The sequence below is a fragment of the Sipha flava genome, unplaced genomic scaffold (genome assembly GCF_003268045.1).
Source record: "Sipha flava isolate LNK unplaced genomic scaffold, YSA_version1 32_pilon_pilon, whole genome shotgun sequence".
Lineage (NCBI taxonomy): Eukaryota > Metazoa > Arthropoda > Insecta > Hemiptera > Aphididae > Sipha > Sipha flava.
In genome coordinates, this window is record NW_020273018.1 from 3,311,906 (window position 1) to 3,329,505 (window position 17,600).

Genomic DNA, 17,600 nt, shown 5'->3' on the forward strand with positions numbered 1-17,600 from the left:
ATTATTCTTTTTATTTATAAGTACTGATATACATAATAAAATTCCGAATAAATCATTGTGATTCATACTGCCTCATCTACCAAATTAAAGATCAAACGTTTAATGAATAACTTAGTTCAGCCTTCAGTGATGAAATTCAGTACTAATTAAAATTGTATGTATAAGATTAACAAATAAATCATTTATAATAAAAAAAAATAGTATATTAAAAAAAGTGGATAACGAAATGTACAGTCATAATTGACAATTAGGTATTCGGTTAACTTTTGAATTTTAAAATTGCTCATTCGATGTCCCGCACTCATAATATGTGCGTCTAAATTAATCGTTAATTACTATTTTATTAAAAATCAAACCAAATACTTAACCGTTTTTATTGTGGAAAGTGTCAAAAAGCAATTATTTTTAAGTGTTCTTTAACAAAAGAAAATCACTATCCGTCGGGGTCAAAAAACCCCAAGACACGACTTTTTGTAAGTATTTTAATTACTCAAACGTAAATACAACCGTCTGTCCAACCCCGTATTTTTCACTTATGTAACAACACCTAATTAAAATAAATACTAAAATAACTAAAATTATCCCCTTAATTAAAATTATCAATCAAAACACCGTGCAAAGAGAAAACACACATAATAGTCAGCCATCCTACTCCGATAATAATGTTTTCAATTACGACTGGACTGAGGTCGTTTCTTCTAAATCTAAAATACGTTTAAACCATGAGCGTAGGTAGAGAATATTTTCGGAGGGGGGTTTTGGTCTAGATTTATATTAGTACTATAAAACATTAAAATTAAACATGAATTATTTATTTAATACAACTGAATACCAATACAATATTTTGTCCATATAAATTACAAATTTAAAAATATAAAAAAAATTATAAGATAAAACCTTGTTTTCTTAGTTGAAGTTTAAAAATATTGATTACCTACTTCTTCCACGTCAATATTGATTTCACGATGAACGCTTAGCAAAGCAAGTCCAGTTAATTGTTAATTTCCTGTCGAATTTCTTAAATATGATTTAATACGTTTTAATGTTGAAAAAGTTTTTTCTGTAGTAGTAGTTGATACGGAAAGTGTAGAAATAATAGTTAACAATTTTTTTATATTTGGAAAAAATTCAAAATCATATTTTAAAAAATGCTTCAAATTTTGAGTATAGTCTACAATCTTCTTTTTCTCTTGCCCATTTGGATTTCCACAATAAATATTCCAAATCAAACTGTTGATGATCCGAAATTATTGTTTTGTAAAAATCCCATAAATTAATAACATATTTCTCATTAGTAAAAACCACTTTATTCGGCATAATATTTTGAAAAGATAAAATTAAATCATAATGCTGTTCAAACTAACTTTTTAAATTTGTTATAGAATGATCAAGAAATGGTATAAAAAATGTTTTTCTATAATATTCTTCCGGCGTAGAATCTTAATAATTGTCTCGATAAATTTGTTTTTTTTTTTCGAAGATCTTGGTACACTCATTGTGCCACCAACATCAGTTAAAGTTTTTGAAGCCGTAATAAATATTAGGTAAAATTCCATCTCAGCATTTTGACAAAGAAAATTGAAAGAGTCAATGACAACTCGAACTATTTCGGGGGTGTTTGAACACCCAAAACTCCCCCCTTACCTACACCCATGGTTTAAACTCCGAAAAACGAAGTCCGTTATCAAAAACAGCCAAAACTACAACGAGTACACAACTTTCCTCCCATAATAAATTCAGTGTCTTATCGCAATATGAAGACACGGATATGGAAAATAACGAAATAAACGAAATCGTATACAAATTACCTCCACCAATATTTATTAAAACAAAAATCCATAGTTATCAAGTTTTTTGCGAAAAATAAAAATATAATCGAACCGAACGATGATTTTACTTGCAAAAGCTTTACCGAGTTAGTTAAGTTTAACAGTTAACACTAACTCGTCAAATGCATACAGAACTATAATTAGATATCTAAAAGAATCAAAAGTAGAATTTTTCACTTATCAATTAAAAGAAAACAAACCGTACCAGATTGTTATCAGAAATTTACACCCTAATACTGATCCCGATTACATAAAAGAAGAACTTGAAAAAGAAGGATTTTAAACAAGAAATGTCACAAACGCTCTTCATAGAGTCTCAAAAATACATCTACCCCTACTTTTTGTAGATCTAGAACCAGCACTAAACAATAAAAACATATTCGAGCTCAAAACTCTATGCTATACCAAAGTTAAAATCGAAGCACCTCGAATCAACAAACTAGCATCACAATGCTTAAATTGCCAAAATTACGGTCACACCAGAACTTACTACAACTATCCGAGATGTGTCCATTACTATGAAAATCACAGAACTAACACATGTACCAAAAGTCAAGAGCTCCCTGTTAAGTATGCGTTATCTAATGGAAATCACCCAGTAAATTATTGCGGATGTCTTGTTTTCAAAAACCTACAACTTAGAAAAAAACAACTACCAATCAAAAGCAACATAATCATAACCGAAGAAAACACAAATTGTATAAACCCCATCTTGTACAACACAATTCTCAACAGTACCTCACACTCAAATAATTAATATAACAGCCAAACCTATTCTCAGACCATCCTACAAAAAAAAAACCCGATACACACAAATAACGAACACCAAAACCAAAAAAATGAAAACATGACTACCTAACCGACCTCCTTTCTAAACGAATTGAAATCCCTCATTAACCCATTAATTTCATTTTTAACAATAGTCATCGACAAATAAATAGTAAAAAATGTCAAATGTTAACAATCAAACTTTTCCTTTATCAATACTACTCTGGAACGCAAATAGAATAACCCACAATAAAAATGAACTTCAACGCTTACTCTACGAAAAAAAAAATAAATATCGCTCAAATTACAGAAACTCACCTAACACCAAAGAAACATTTCAACATACCAAGTTATACAACACATCTAACAGATCACCCCCGATGGTACTGCACATACCGGTACCGCGATCTTAATATCCACCATATTATTACACTAAAAAAAAAAAAAGTTCCCTATAATATGACCCCACCAAACTAATTAGGAGTACTATTGATGGATGGTATTCTACTCTTAAAATATACATATCATGTTTTATATTATATATTATCAAATTTACTTATTGTACTACTTGTTGTATAGATTGTGAATATGCATTTTAATAATAATATTAAAAAAAAAAAATTGCTCAACATTAATATTAAATAATTCCAATAGTTTTTGACACATTTTTGTAATTATGATAAACCAAAAAAAAAAAAAATAACTAGCCTATTTAATAAAATTTAAAATAAAAAATATTATATTGGTAGATAAATATTTGCATTATAATTAATTATTTTTCACAGTGTGCTGTATTTTGTAACCATCAATCTCTCTTGTAGAATCTATTATTAAATTAGTATTAATTACACATTATATTATAAGGCAATAAAAATAATGTCAGTTAGGTCATGGTTTTAAAATATACCTATTCAAATATTCAACACCTACCAAATTGCCTAATTTCATCCTATTTAATAGTTTTTGATTTGCAATTTTGCTATGATGAAGAAACGTTTCTTGTAGCATGATTGATGTTACAAACATGGAAGGCTTAATAAATACTTATAAAGATACTCTATTTTATATTTGTATTCTATCTAATTATAAAAAAGCCACACGAGTATTATTACTATATGAAAAAGAAACTATTATTATTCTCCAATACTAAGTTCAATGTATTTCGTGACGTATTACTATGAACATCAATCGCAATGAAACTAGGACAAATAAAAACGAATAAACAATAGATCGTGTCAACATAATGAGAAAATGCCAGACAAGAAAATTTCAAAGATTCAAGAAGGGCCAGAGATCTCCTAGAATGATAGTTCGGAACAATGCATGTAGCTGGTTATTTAAAAATTTATATTTTTATTATTAGGTACCTATATAATATATTATTAATTGTAAGAGTTCATTAACACTCAGCCCTTCAGAAAATTGACGACGTCCATATTACAGATAATTAAATAATCACCAAACAGATATAATAACCATTTTGATATAGGTAATATTTTTAAATTTATTTTGATAAAACTAAATTATTAAGGCCAATTTACGTTTAAATATACCCACAAAATAAGATTAAGCTCCAAGTAGATAACAACATGTATAAGGTACCTACTGAATATCTGAAATCAAATGAGTCACGGTTTTCATTGGCTAGAGATTTAGATTTTTATAGTTTTTCTATTTAACAAATGATGTATAATCAATCATGGGCGTGTTTTTTTTTGGGGGGGGGGGCAATTGCCCCCTTCTGAATCCGTATTTAAGGAATCGATTATACGAATATGTGAGATACACATTACAAATGTTTTTAATATGGATAACTTAATAATGATATCAAATAGGGAGTGTTGGCGTAGCCGCCCAAAATTTGGGTTCTAGTTGCGCCTATGGTTCATACTTAGTGAAAAATCAAATAAAATATAAACGTATTTTCAAAACACAGTTAAAAAATAACTAAACAAAAGTCGATTCTAAGTGGATCCGGCATTAGATTAAAAAAAAAAAAAACTACAAATATTAAGGATTCACCGGATTTAAATATTACCAAAAATTTTGAGCCTGAATTAAAGAAAAAATGAAGCCCCCTCCCCCACTAGAAGTAAGTCTAAATACGCCCTTGTAATCAATACACCTATTGTATGATAGTGCTAATTTTATAAATGATCATCTTTTCGAACTTATCTGAAACACGAATACGTACACGTCATTAGATACAGCCCATAACTATGACACACGTTTCGAGTTTAAAGAACCAATTCGCAATAACATTCACTCAATCCTCAAGAAGTATCGTTTGTTTTTAGTTATCTTAGAATAGAGCAGAACTCCGATTATCCGAACTAATTAGCTACTGTCAAAGGTAGTTTAGGTAAACAAATTTCCGGATAATAAGCTTCAGAATGAGATAGCCCATATTTATCTTCAGTCATATCATCTCGCTAGTTAATTTTACTTTCTTTCAGTATCATCTTTTCCAACTAAACTATGAACTATTTCATCATCTGAAAGTATGTGGTGTTTTAAATAAATTGTGTTCAAAAGCTACCCCCCCCCCCCCAATTTGTATTATCTCTTCACAATTTCCTAATATGTGTACTTGACTTATACACTAGCAAAATACAACTACAATTAAGTTATTAAAAAAAATAATTTTTTTTTCTAACCCAGATAATCGGACGTTCGGTAGATTAGTGTTTAGATAACTGAAGTTCTACTGTATAAATTATTAAAATTTTTATACCAATTAAGTTCTTACTCATATACTTTTAATACATTTTTTGTTTTTTTTAATATTTAATTTAATTTTGAAACTAATTTTTATTTATATTGCCATTATCAACATTGATAATTTGTATTTATTGAAAATATAATCACAAATTCACAGATTTTGCAATTTTAAAATATAAATAAAAACAAAAAATAAAAATGATATTTTACAAATATAGATAAACAATTATATTCTTAAAATAAAAAAATATTTTCAATTTATTTTAACAATTCCAAGTTATTAATGTAATTTTAACAAAATTTTTCCAGTATTCATTCTCTCTGCCAAAATTTTTTGAGCTTCAATAACCTTAAAAAAAAAAAATTCATTCATTAATTAATGTACATAATTGTATAATAAATACAATAAAAGTAAAAATATTATTCATTTTAATTGAAATTTAACGGTCATTTAAAAAAATTGAAGAATTAGATATTAGTTGTATAAAAACTACAATCAAACAAATATTTTTTACTAACATCATCAAACAGTAAGATTTTATAGATTATTGGTTTTATTAATTTATCCTCCAACATTTTAAATAATTCATCCATAATATTGTGAATTTTGTTTGGGTTGGAATCAAATAGCAAACCTAAATGAAGACCAGAAACACTTATATTTTTCTCTATCATTGTTTCAGGAACCAAATTTTTTGTTTGCCATTTCAAAGACAATGATCTGAAAACATTTAATGTGTCACCATTGATGTAACAACTACCACCTAAAATTTAAAATTAAATTTTAGTAAAAATAATTTCCCTGTTAAACAATTTTTAAATTTATTAATGCATTTTTACAAAATAATGATTTGCTGTTAAACCAATTCATCACACATAAACCGTTTTAGATAAATTAGTTGTGTTTTAGAACATTTATTAATGTTATATACATTTTTTTTTTCATATAAATGGACACGAGGTCCTATAACAATTTAAATTTTAATATACAATAAAATAATACTTAAAATATAGATAAAGAAACATAAATTAAGGAATATAACAAATAAATAAATACAAGAGTTATAAAAACTACAAAATTTAATTTAATTAAATCAAAATGAAATGAGTTACCAGTATGCATTAATATGTTAGAGGGAATGTTCACTGAAAAGTTTTTATTTGAGAATTAGAGTAAAAATATTCATTTTTTCCTAGTGTTAATGGTATTTAATTTAATATTAATTAATGAATCTTTTCATTCAAGAAAGTTAATCGCATCAGATATTAGATTAAATAAAAAACTAAAATATAGATAAGATCTACTTTCCCTAGAGAACATATATTATGAAAATTCTGGAGATTCTGGTAAGAGTCATGGATAGGCCTATTTATATTGAATTTAAATGCAATAAAATTCAAAAACAATTTGGACTGATTCAATAGATTCAATATGTTTCAAAGTACTGTTGACCAAAATCAATGGACAATATTCAAGATTATATCAAACCAATGAACAATATAGAGTTTTTATAGATATTGGCATTGATTATAAATACTTATATATATATATATATATTTATAATCAATGATAATGGGTGCTGGAAGGAGTGACATGTACACTTTAAAAATCCCAAAGTGAGCATTGCATTTTTTTTTTATCATTTCAGTATGATCGGAAAAATTTAATTTAGGGTTGAAAATTATACAGAAATCTTTATAGTTATAAACCATATCCAGATTTAGAGCAGCTATAAAATAAGTAAAAACAATTGGGTTTTTGATCAAAGTAAATTGCATTAATTTAAATTTAATGATATTTAATGATAGACAGTTATCAGTGTACCATCTTTCAATTTTATTCAGGTCTTCTTGCAAGTCTTCTGAGGAGATTTTATAATTTTTACAATTTTTGCATCATCGGAAAACAATAATATTTTCAGACTCCGTACAGCATTAGGATAATTTATAAAAATATTAAATAATACTGGAAAATGATAACCCTATAGGACTCCTGATGGAACAATATGTTTGGAAGACTCAAAGCAGCAATGCTTGACAATTATACTGCGATCACAATTGAATCAAGATTGAAATCACTTAAGCAGTGAGCCATTAAAATCAAATAATTTGAGTTTATTAAATAACAGTTCATGGTTGATGCTATTAAAAGCTTTCGCAAAGTCAGTATAAATTATATCAGTTTGAGCGTTGCATTTGAAGGATTCTAGTAGTGTTTTTAATTAAAGCTAAATTATGACAAGTTGAGGGTTTAGGGATAAAACCATACTGATTGTTATTGAGAAATGAAGAGTAGTAGCTTGATAATCGAGATGAAATTAATTTGGAGAAGAGCTTAGGTATAACTGACAATTTTGAGATTAGGCAATAGTTAGTGACCAAAGAGGGATCACTGTTCTTTAAAATAGGGAAAATGAACGATTTTTAAATAGTAGAAAAAATACTGGTTTTAAGCGACAAAATTTAAAATATTAGTTATAATTGAAGATAAATCTAAAATGAGCTAGAGATTAAGCTTAATACATATGAGTGAAATTTAAGGAATTTATTAATAGCATATTAATAATTATAAAATTATATTATAATAATTTGGTATATATATATACATACTTATAAGTTAGGTACTTATATAAAAAAAAAAAGAAAATTAATAAATTTATTTGACTAAACATATAGGATGAATAATATTTTAATCAAAATTACCAATGATCACTAAACGGCCACAAGGTTTAAGTAGTGTTTTACTAATTTTAATATTTGGTCCTCCAATACTATCTATTATTAAATCATAACCCATTGGTGATACTACTTTAGCTTGTGTTACATAGTTATCATGTTGTAATACATGAGAAACTCCATTTAATTTTAATTTTTCATGTTTAGAATCAGAAGCAGTTCCAACAATAGTTATATCTTTTATAGTTTTTGCTAATTGAGTAGCAGCACAACCAACACCTCCTATAAAATAAACCTCAAGCTTATAATTTGTTATAATAGTAAGCTACAAAAGGTTGTTTATAAAAATCTCATACCACCAACAGAATGTATAAGAACAGTATCGCCAGGTTGAATGTTACCCATAGTAAAAATACTTAAATATGCAGTTAAATAATTAGCAGGTAAAGCAATTGCATCTTGACCAGAAATACTCTCAGGAACTAAAAAACAATTATTAGCTGGAACTATTACTGTTTCTCTATAAAGACCGCCTGTCCAAACATAGCATACTACATGATCACCGCACTAAAAAGTTTTATAAAATATTACTCATATTAAAATAATAATTTAATCAATAATAATAACAGATAGAAAATAATTAAATTATTTCTTATTACTTGTAAATGTTTAACATCCTTTCCAAAAGCTTCCACTGTTCCATAACATTCTGTACCAAGCACCCGAGGAGTTTTCAACTCTCGTAGAAACCCTTGTCTTGTATATATATCACTAAAGTTAACACCACACAATTGAACTTTTATGCGGACATCTGATGATCCAAATTCATCAAGTGTCCATTGTTTTATCTGGAATGAATTTAAGAGTTAAAATATATTTGAAAATTAACATTTACAAAATTAACATTATTTAATTAATAAATATATTTTATATAGATAGTGTAAAATGAATGTAAAATAATTCAAATTTAATGAGCAATTAATTTTAAGCTTAAAAGGCATAGAGCCGGAGGAGTCATGACCCTCCCTTCCCTAAAGAAAAACATCAAGATTAAGTCCTTCGTGTTTATTTATAAATTAATATGTGCAATAAAACAAAGGATATTAAACTTTGCCATTTAATTATAAAAATTAACAATAATTAGAACATATCTAATTTAAATTAATAATCTACTTTCATTATATTTTAATTGTGTATCATATTTTTATCCCCTCCCCCCAATTTGTAATTCTAGATCTGCGCCTTAAACTCAATCAATTCAAAATATGATTTATATTTCAGATATATTGATGATCAAAATTAGATATTTATAATACCATAACTATATGAGTATTGTATTATATGTAATATTAAACTCTACCGTACTATTCTGTTATTACCGGCCGATGCTGCGACTATCAATGGACTAACTTTGTTATCTAGACTATACGTTTTAGTGGATATGATACAATTGAACTAACCAGAGCCAAATACATGCATAGTATTGTCAATTACACAATATAATACACAATAATTACAATATAATTTTGTCGACCCAGTTACTGGGGTCTATATTCAGCATATCAAACGTCTTTAGGGCTCCACTAAATGGAGATATAAAAAGCATAGAAAAACCAGACGTCATAATTTGAAGTCCTGTCTGGCAGAATTAATTAAAAAACACAACTTAGCTGATGGAAATTCATTCCATATTGTATTGAAAGACATTTTGGAAAATTTACCACCAAAAATGGAATTTTAAACTTTAGTAGATTAGTATTATTTAACTCTCCGCATTTGTCATTTTAATATCTAAATATATTAACTGTGGGAAAATGATGGTAGCCTGTTATAATGGTACTATTGACAGTACTATGCGTGTATCTAATTAGTTCAAGTGTATCATATTCACTATAAAGTATTGTCAAGATAACGAAGTTAGACCAGCAGCATCAGCCGGTAATCGGGATAACAGAAAAGTATTTTATCTACTAACATAATTAACTCTTACCGACTAAATTTAATGTTATCATTTTAATATTAAACCAAGAAACCAATTATAATGATTATGTTTATATTGAAGTATAACACAATTATAGGAACATATGAAAACAAATAATCAAGTTAACTATATTATATATATTTATATAATTATACTATTTGGAAATTATTAATAGATGACTTACTTGTATTTTATCATACCCCCCATAGCTTTCCAATACTATGGATTTAACTTGTTCAATTTGCTTGTTATTGTTCATTTTTAAACATTCATTTGATTTGATTTTTTTATTGTTAAAAATTTCTTAAAAACCACTATTATAATGTGTAAAAAACAATACCTTCAGCACTTCACATATTATTTAAAAATAATAAAATTATTCAGTTCTAGAAAAAACAATAAATACACAAAATTCAATGGGCGAATTGCTTTTAACCGAAATCTAAATGATTAGATACCATAAAACTAATTATGTATGATAAATATAAACTGGAAACGTAGATAACTCGGAACGAGTAGATTCTGAGAATTTAAATGTTTAAACTTAAACGTATAACACTGTGGCCAACATCAAATATTGATTAACATAAATTTCTTTTAGTCCGCATAATAATAATTTCTTATGTTTTTTTAAAAGAAATAAATTTTATTTATAGCAGATTTAAATCTTGCGTTCATTTTGAATCACTCTATACATTTTTCACATGTATTTTAAAAATTATATAGTTAATATATAAATATAAATCATGCTATGCTGTAAGCAATTATTTTGTGCCTTATGATATGTTTTATATTATATATTTTTATGCTTTATGATTTATAATTATAGCCGATACAAATACGCAACGAAACGTTTGATATCATTATCCGTGAAATAATGACCCAAGCACTATATTAAGCAGCCAATGTTTACATTTTTAACCTTATCACAGAAAATATTCGTATCATAATTCCTAAAAACTAACATTTCAACATTTCATATGCCCTTACTCTTTACTTATGATCATGAAATTGTGAAATCGTTATTTATGTGTTGTGCATTTTAAATATTTAATCTACTTTGATACTTTACGGTACTCATAATGCCGATTATATACGTCCAATAAATATTCATTTATAATAATACATTTTTTTCGGAAAGTTAATTAATATAAATGCTATAAATATTTGTACTGTATATATTTTAACACGTTGATTACCATGAGAGTTTTTTTCTTTATGTTTACTCTTGTATACCGTACGAATATTTCAGTTTCTTCACTCCTGTACCAAATCAATATTTCATTAACGGTTAATGGTACAAAAAATGTCTTATATAAAAAAATTACTGGACTTACATAAGTTTAATGAATATATAATAATTAAGGTGAGAGAATTCGAGTTCTTTCACGGTACACAAGTGATAAAATGTTGTGTTCGAGTTTTTTTGAGCCCTAACTCCCTTATTAAATTTCATTTAATTTTAAGAAAATATAACCTGTAAAACTGTATATCATGAAGTAGCATTTCAACTTTTACTGGGTATAGCTATGGAAAATTCATTAATAATTTATAAAGAATTAACTGAAAATAAACGTCAGATCTCAAATTTTAAACAGCAATTTATAGAAGATTTGAATTTAATTTTACCATCTCCTAGAAATCATAAATTAATTGAAACTGATGAAAAATAAGAACAAGGTAATTAAAAGAAAAGGCATAGGTGTGAGTGTGAATTTTTATGAAAAACTGATTAGTGAAAAAGGAAGAGCAGTTCCACAATTTGTAAAACTACCATTTTATATTGCAATACATGTAAAAAAATCTAGCTTTTTGTTAAGAATGTTTCCAAGATTCTCATAAGTAATTAACTATATTATTTTGATTTGTATATTTTATATATTTTTATTCTTTTCATAATTTTTAGCTTGTTACATTTTTAAAAAATAACAAGATGTTCATAATAAATTATTAAAGGATTTATTTACTTTTATTATTCTTATAGATTTGCATTCTAATAGATAATTTTTTTTTTATACCGTTTCTCCTAAATTACTTCGACTATAGCCCGTGAAATTAATTTTCCAACTGACATTTGGGGAACTCGTTTATCGATCGACTTACAAATTAAAAATTGTACTTCAGGCGTCAGTGTATTAGATGGCAGATTAGAAATATGATGTTTAAGTATAATCATTGATTTTATAATACACAGATAAGCGGCGCTGTACAAAAATATGGTAACCAGTTATAAGACGTCAGCCGCTATGGAGCGCTGCAGGCGATAGGACGTCTAGGACAGTCCCCCATAGTTGGGGATGAGTGGTTAGACGTCGGTAGTGGGGAAATTCGTTTATTAACAACGTACATACTCTAGTAGTAAAGTGTCTATAGTCATTATTTATTATATTATTGCATTACTGTCCAACTGTCGCAGTTTCGCGGCGAATGGTTTTCACCGCTAATTGAAATCTGTTCATGCACGGACTGGTAAAAAAGGACACAAGATGTTACATAATTTCAGGAAATCTTACAAAAACTACAATATTTTATTTTGTTTATATACATTTTAATAAATTAAATTCAAAACATTTTAAATACACGCATATCAATTTTTTAATAATTTATAAATTAACGTAAACATCAACTTATTATTAAAACAAATTATAAACCGTTGGCAAAATGCATTAAATATTATGTAAGTAAGGAAGTGTTTTAAATGTAATTTAAAATTTTTAACTTTGCTATTTTAGATTGGTGAATTGTAGTTGAAAATAATTTTAATTTTTTAAAAATTTTACAAAGCAAGAATTTTTCTAGTATAAGAATATGATGTTCTACTCATATATGTTCTTCATTTATCCACCTAGATATCAATTCGTCTGTTTTATAAATAGCTAAAAATTTGTATTTTAATTTTTTTGTATGTTGAATTTTTTCAAATTTTTTTTCAAATATTTCTAAAGCGCGATTTATAATATTTTTTTAATTCATCTGATGGCGCCTGAAGCCTTGTATCTCTATCAATATCAGAATAATTTTTATGTACTAAAAGTAATTGATTTTTATCATTTAACCCTTTATAAGGCACAGAAAAAAAATATCGTACGATTTCTACCAAATTTTCAAATTTACTTCTTTACAGTTGTAACTTACTGTAAAAAATGTCAAACAATTCGTAACTTCATTTACATTGGTAAAAAAAAGGGTGGAAATAATTTCCCACTGTGCATTTAGTTTCGTATTTATGTACCATGGGCAGAGGGAAATAATTTTCCACTTAATACCATATTACAATTTTTTTTTAATTTTAACTATTTTTATGGAATAAAATGTATATATGACATGCTATATAGGTATTTAATTGTATTTTAAGATATATGTAACCTGAAAATACAAATGTTCTCAACTGATAAATAAAATTCTTATGATATTATAGTAAACCTTATAATTTATTATAATAATTAAACAAACAAAAAATAATGAATAATAAAAAAAAAATTAAAACCTTTGTAGAATAATCTTGGTTCACATTTCAGACTTCACTTATATAAAATTATAATAAAAAACAAATAAAATCAATTTTTCAAAATAAAATTATGAGATTAACTTGACTTAGATAATTCAATTCAGTCTTGAAAATGAAAATAAAATAAAATAAACTTTCTAAAAAAAAAAATATATCAACTGTTGTAATAGGCCATTAAAATCAATAAAATATACTAAGTTTTATGGTACTCAGCAAAACAATCTTTGCATAAAACCTTGTTGCAAGTTGCACATATCATATTAGATCTTTTGTCATGTTTTTTGGTACTACATCTAAAACAGCGTCTGTATTTAAAAATTTTAGTTGCAATATGTGATTCAATAGTTGAAATTACTTCCAAGTTTGTTTTTGATCTTTTTTGGGATGGTGGTTATATCAAATAACTCATATAATATATCTTGATCATTAAGTTTATAATCCATCTGCAATTAATGTAAAAATTAAACAAATTGTTCATTAAAAATTCACAATAAAGTGAAAATATTAAGTAAGTGGGGTAAGTAATACACTTACCGTATATATATATATATTGATTCCTTATGACTTATTTGTTAAATTGATACAATCTTTGAGTTCCTAACAGCAATCTATCTTCTGTTGTAGTCGTTTTAGTTAGAGTAAAAAAATATTGACATGAAAAACGTGTCACGAAAAATTAATAATAATAATACTTACAGTATGATATGATATTTCATTATCACACGAAAATAAAGACCAAAAACTAAGCTATTTAATTATACTGATCACAGATAAATTAAACGATTTTATCAACAATAAATTTCAATTGAAACAAAACTATAAATAACTCTCGGAATAATCAGATACCGTGAATGGGCAGTGGGAAATTATTTCCCGCCGGGAACGTTTTATTTCAATAACTCATTACTAGAGTGTGCTAGAGTAAAAATACCTATATAATAATAAACGCAGAAAACTATGAATATTCGCTTCATATAAGTGGGAAATTATTTCCCTCAAATCACAAGTTACAGTATTTTTTTTTGCTAAGGTGGGAAATAATTTCCCTCTGCCCTATAAAGGGTTAAATCTCTTTTTGTTGTTAAATGTTCAATGCAATCATTGCAGTTAAATTTCTAAATACATTTGTGAGCCAAGTACCCAGAAAAATATGTAACAGAGCAATCTTCGAGTGTAATATCATTTGGTATTATTATATCTAGGTTAGGCACTGATTTTGTTGATAACGATGAATATGAACAATTAGAAGACGTGTCTGAAAATGTATCTGATACGACTTCGTTTAATGCTCTATCACCGGATATAACATCTTGTACTATAATAGAATCATCTACTTCTTGGCTGATCTCACAGTTACTGCTTTTTGAGGCTATTAAAGAAAATACACACGTACTTCTAAACAAGGTTCGAATTTTTCTTACCGTAGGGTTTCTGTTATATTCTCCTTTTTGGCGAAATATTGAAAAAAGATTTTCCAGAACGTCTTGATTTAGCCTATTTGTTATTAAGAACGTTATACCATTATTTTTTATGTCGTCATCAAAAAAACTTAATACACCGTTAATTGTTGGAGTAAATCCATTAAAACATGGAGGACGAGTCTCTTTGCCTTTATAGTTAACCAATATCATTAAAATAGTTCACTGCGTCTAATAGAAATTATTTGACTACTCCAAAATCCGTTAAAGCGCAATTGTATGGATTTTTGGAAAATAAATTTCTACTATTTAAGCGGTCAAACAATTTGTCCATTAAATCTATAAAATCCGCAGTGTCAGAGGCAGTATTACTTTTTAATTCACTAGTAGAAATACATGTTCGTATAGCCAAAGCCATCGGCAAAATTAACAGCTAATTTTACACTCATTTTTTGAAATGAGTTTGGTTTTAAATGAGCATCCGTTATTTTCAGTAAAGCTCTACTTTTTTTGTTCTTGAAATCTATATTGTAAACCGAAAGTACCTAAATCGCTAAACGCTATTATTTTATCACCTTTCTTAAAAGTATTTCCAAGTAAATTATTTCTGACACTTTTAAGTAGATAAGGTGTGTCAAATAAAGTAAAAACTTTGTGTCCATACACATAAAAGTACGGCTTTTCTTTTGAGATATTTAATGATTTAAATGCGCTTTGGTTATTCGTCCCTTGATCGAAAATAATAATTTTGGGATAAAGACATACATTAAACAGTTCTTGCAGGACATCAACAATAAGGGACTTTAAAATGCCATGCTTAATTGATGAATGAGTAACAAAATAGGCTACTGGAATTTTCCAGGAACCATAAATACCTCTGGCCATAAATACCAAGCAACTGTTTGCAATATTACAACTCCTTCCGTATTTATCCAAATCTTCAAATCCTTCTATAAAATCAAAGTTCTTTGAATATTCTAGAAATTCTTTTATAAAAATTTCATCGATACAAACAGTGCAAGCCTTTTCTTTATATTCTTTAAATTCAAATTTGTGTTTTAAGTGTACAAAAAATGACCTATTGATACCCGGTAAGAATTTGAATTGGCCAATCCAACCTCGGACAGATGACGGACCTGGTAAGTTTAAGTTTTGTAACCTTAAAAAATTATACGACGAAGGAGACTTATAAAACATTGTAAGTGCTAGTTTTCTTTCCTCGGGGGTCCATGGACAGCGTTTGTTTTTAAATTGCATCGTGACAACTGCTCTGGAGTTGGTTGATGGAAATTTATGTGACATAATTAAATTATTTAAACAAATATGAGTTTTTAAAGAATTTTTTTTTTTTAATTTAAAAATATGAGTTTTTTTGCTATTAATTTGTTGTTGTTTCCTTGTTATTATTTTTTGTAATTTTTTTCTTTTTTGAAGTGTCAATAATGTCATTTTTTTGTTTTCTTTTTAACAGTGGACTTGGCATATCGATAATATCGGATATGTTAATAGATGAATTTGGTGTAGTAGTTATGTCTTTTGAAGGACTCGGAAATACAAGTTCAACACATCCAGTAGTTTTAAATCGTGCATAGGTCTTAGAATTTTTGTACTTAGTAGGAGTTGAAAATTCAAGATCAATACTATCAGGAGTCAAGCTACCTCCTATATTATAAAAAAAATAAAAATTAATATTTTTACGATATTGAAAATTTGCGGGTAAATTAACGATGTATAATCAAACAATTTTTAAAATAATTTAAAAAGCATTAACCGTAAGAATATGAAATTTTCATCAAATGTTTATGTTGGAATTTACTATTAATTTTCAAAATGTTAAGCTATTTATAGGAATTTGAAATATTTGATTTTAGATTCTGAACGGTGTGATGAATGTATTGATATTACAATGATGTGTGTTTTTTTTTGTGTTTTAAACGACACATTTTTGAGTAGTAATGGAACTTTGATTTTTAGACTCCAATCCGTTTAATTTAATTTAAAAAGTTGATAAAAAAAAATTCCTCGTGAACAAAATACTTGAAAATTTAATAGAAGACCCCAGTACTCCCACTAGTTGTTCTTACTGTCATTCAAAAGTTATTAAAAAATATAGACACAATATTTTTTTTTAATAAAAGTTTGAAGTACAAATATTGACAAAATTCGTCAAAATCATGAAAATATACTAACTATATTTTGTATCTTTGCATTCAAATTTTAATTGTAATAATCGTGTGGATAATCTCATATTTTGTCTGATTGACTAATAATATGTACTAATATGTACTAATATGTACTTTATAAAATATGTAACAATACAATAGTTTTTAAATAAACTTGTTGTGGAAAAACAGCAAAAAATCAATTTGTTAAATAGGAATAATAATAATAATTATTAACAATATACTCATTACTTGATGTAGGTTGGTCATTAATGTCATTGAAATTGTACGGAATTGCCAGTGGAGTTAATTTTTTACAGGTCATATTCATAAAAGAGTCGGTGGATAAATGTTCTTGACATAAATATCGACTATGAAGCTTATTATCATTAAGTGATAATAGTTTGATGTTTCCTGGGATAGTTGAAATAATTTTGGTTTTAATTTTAACATTTTTACATTTATAATATGATGTTTTAGAATAAGTACCTGCATTGATTTTCCATATACTTAATGTATCATCTTTGGGGAATCGGT

At 26.8% G+C, this 17,600-nt stretch overlaps 1 protein-coding gene across 1 annotated transcript; it reads right to left on the reverse strand.

The window, feature by feature from the left end:
• Positions 1-5,564: 5,564 nt before the first annotated feature.
• On the reverse strand, positions 5,565-10,296 carry LOC112687052 (synaptic vesicle membrane protein VAT-1 homolog). The gene is made up of 6 exons (XM_025559584.1): positions 10,160-10,296; positions 8,654-8,842; positions 8,351-8,561; positions 8,022-8,276; positions 5,838-6,082; positions 5,565-5,667 (listed from the first exon to the last, which is right to left on the reverse strand). The coding sequence occupies exons 1-6, from the start codon at positions 10,232-10,234 to the stop codon at positions 5,599-5,601; spliced, it is 1,044 nt and encodes a 347-aa protein (XP_025415369.1). The 5' UTR covers positions 10,235-10,296; the 3' UTR covers positions 5,565-5,598.
• Between the last annotated feature and the right edge of the window lie 7,304 nt (positions 10,297-17,600).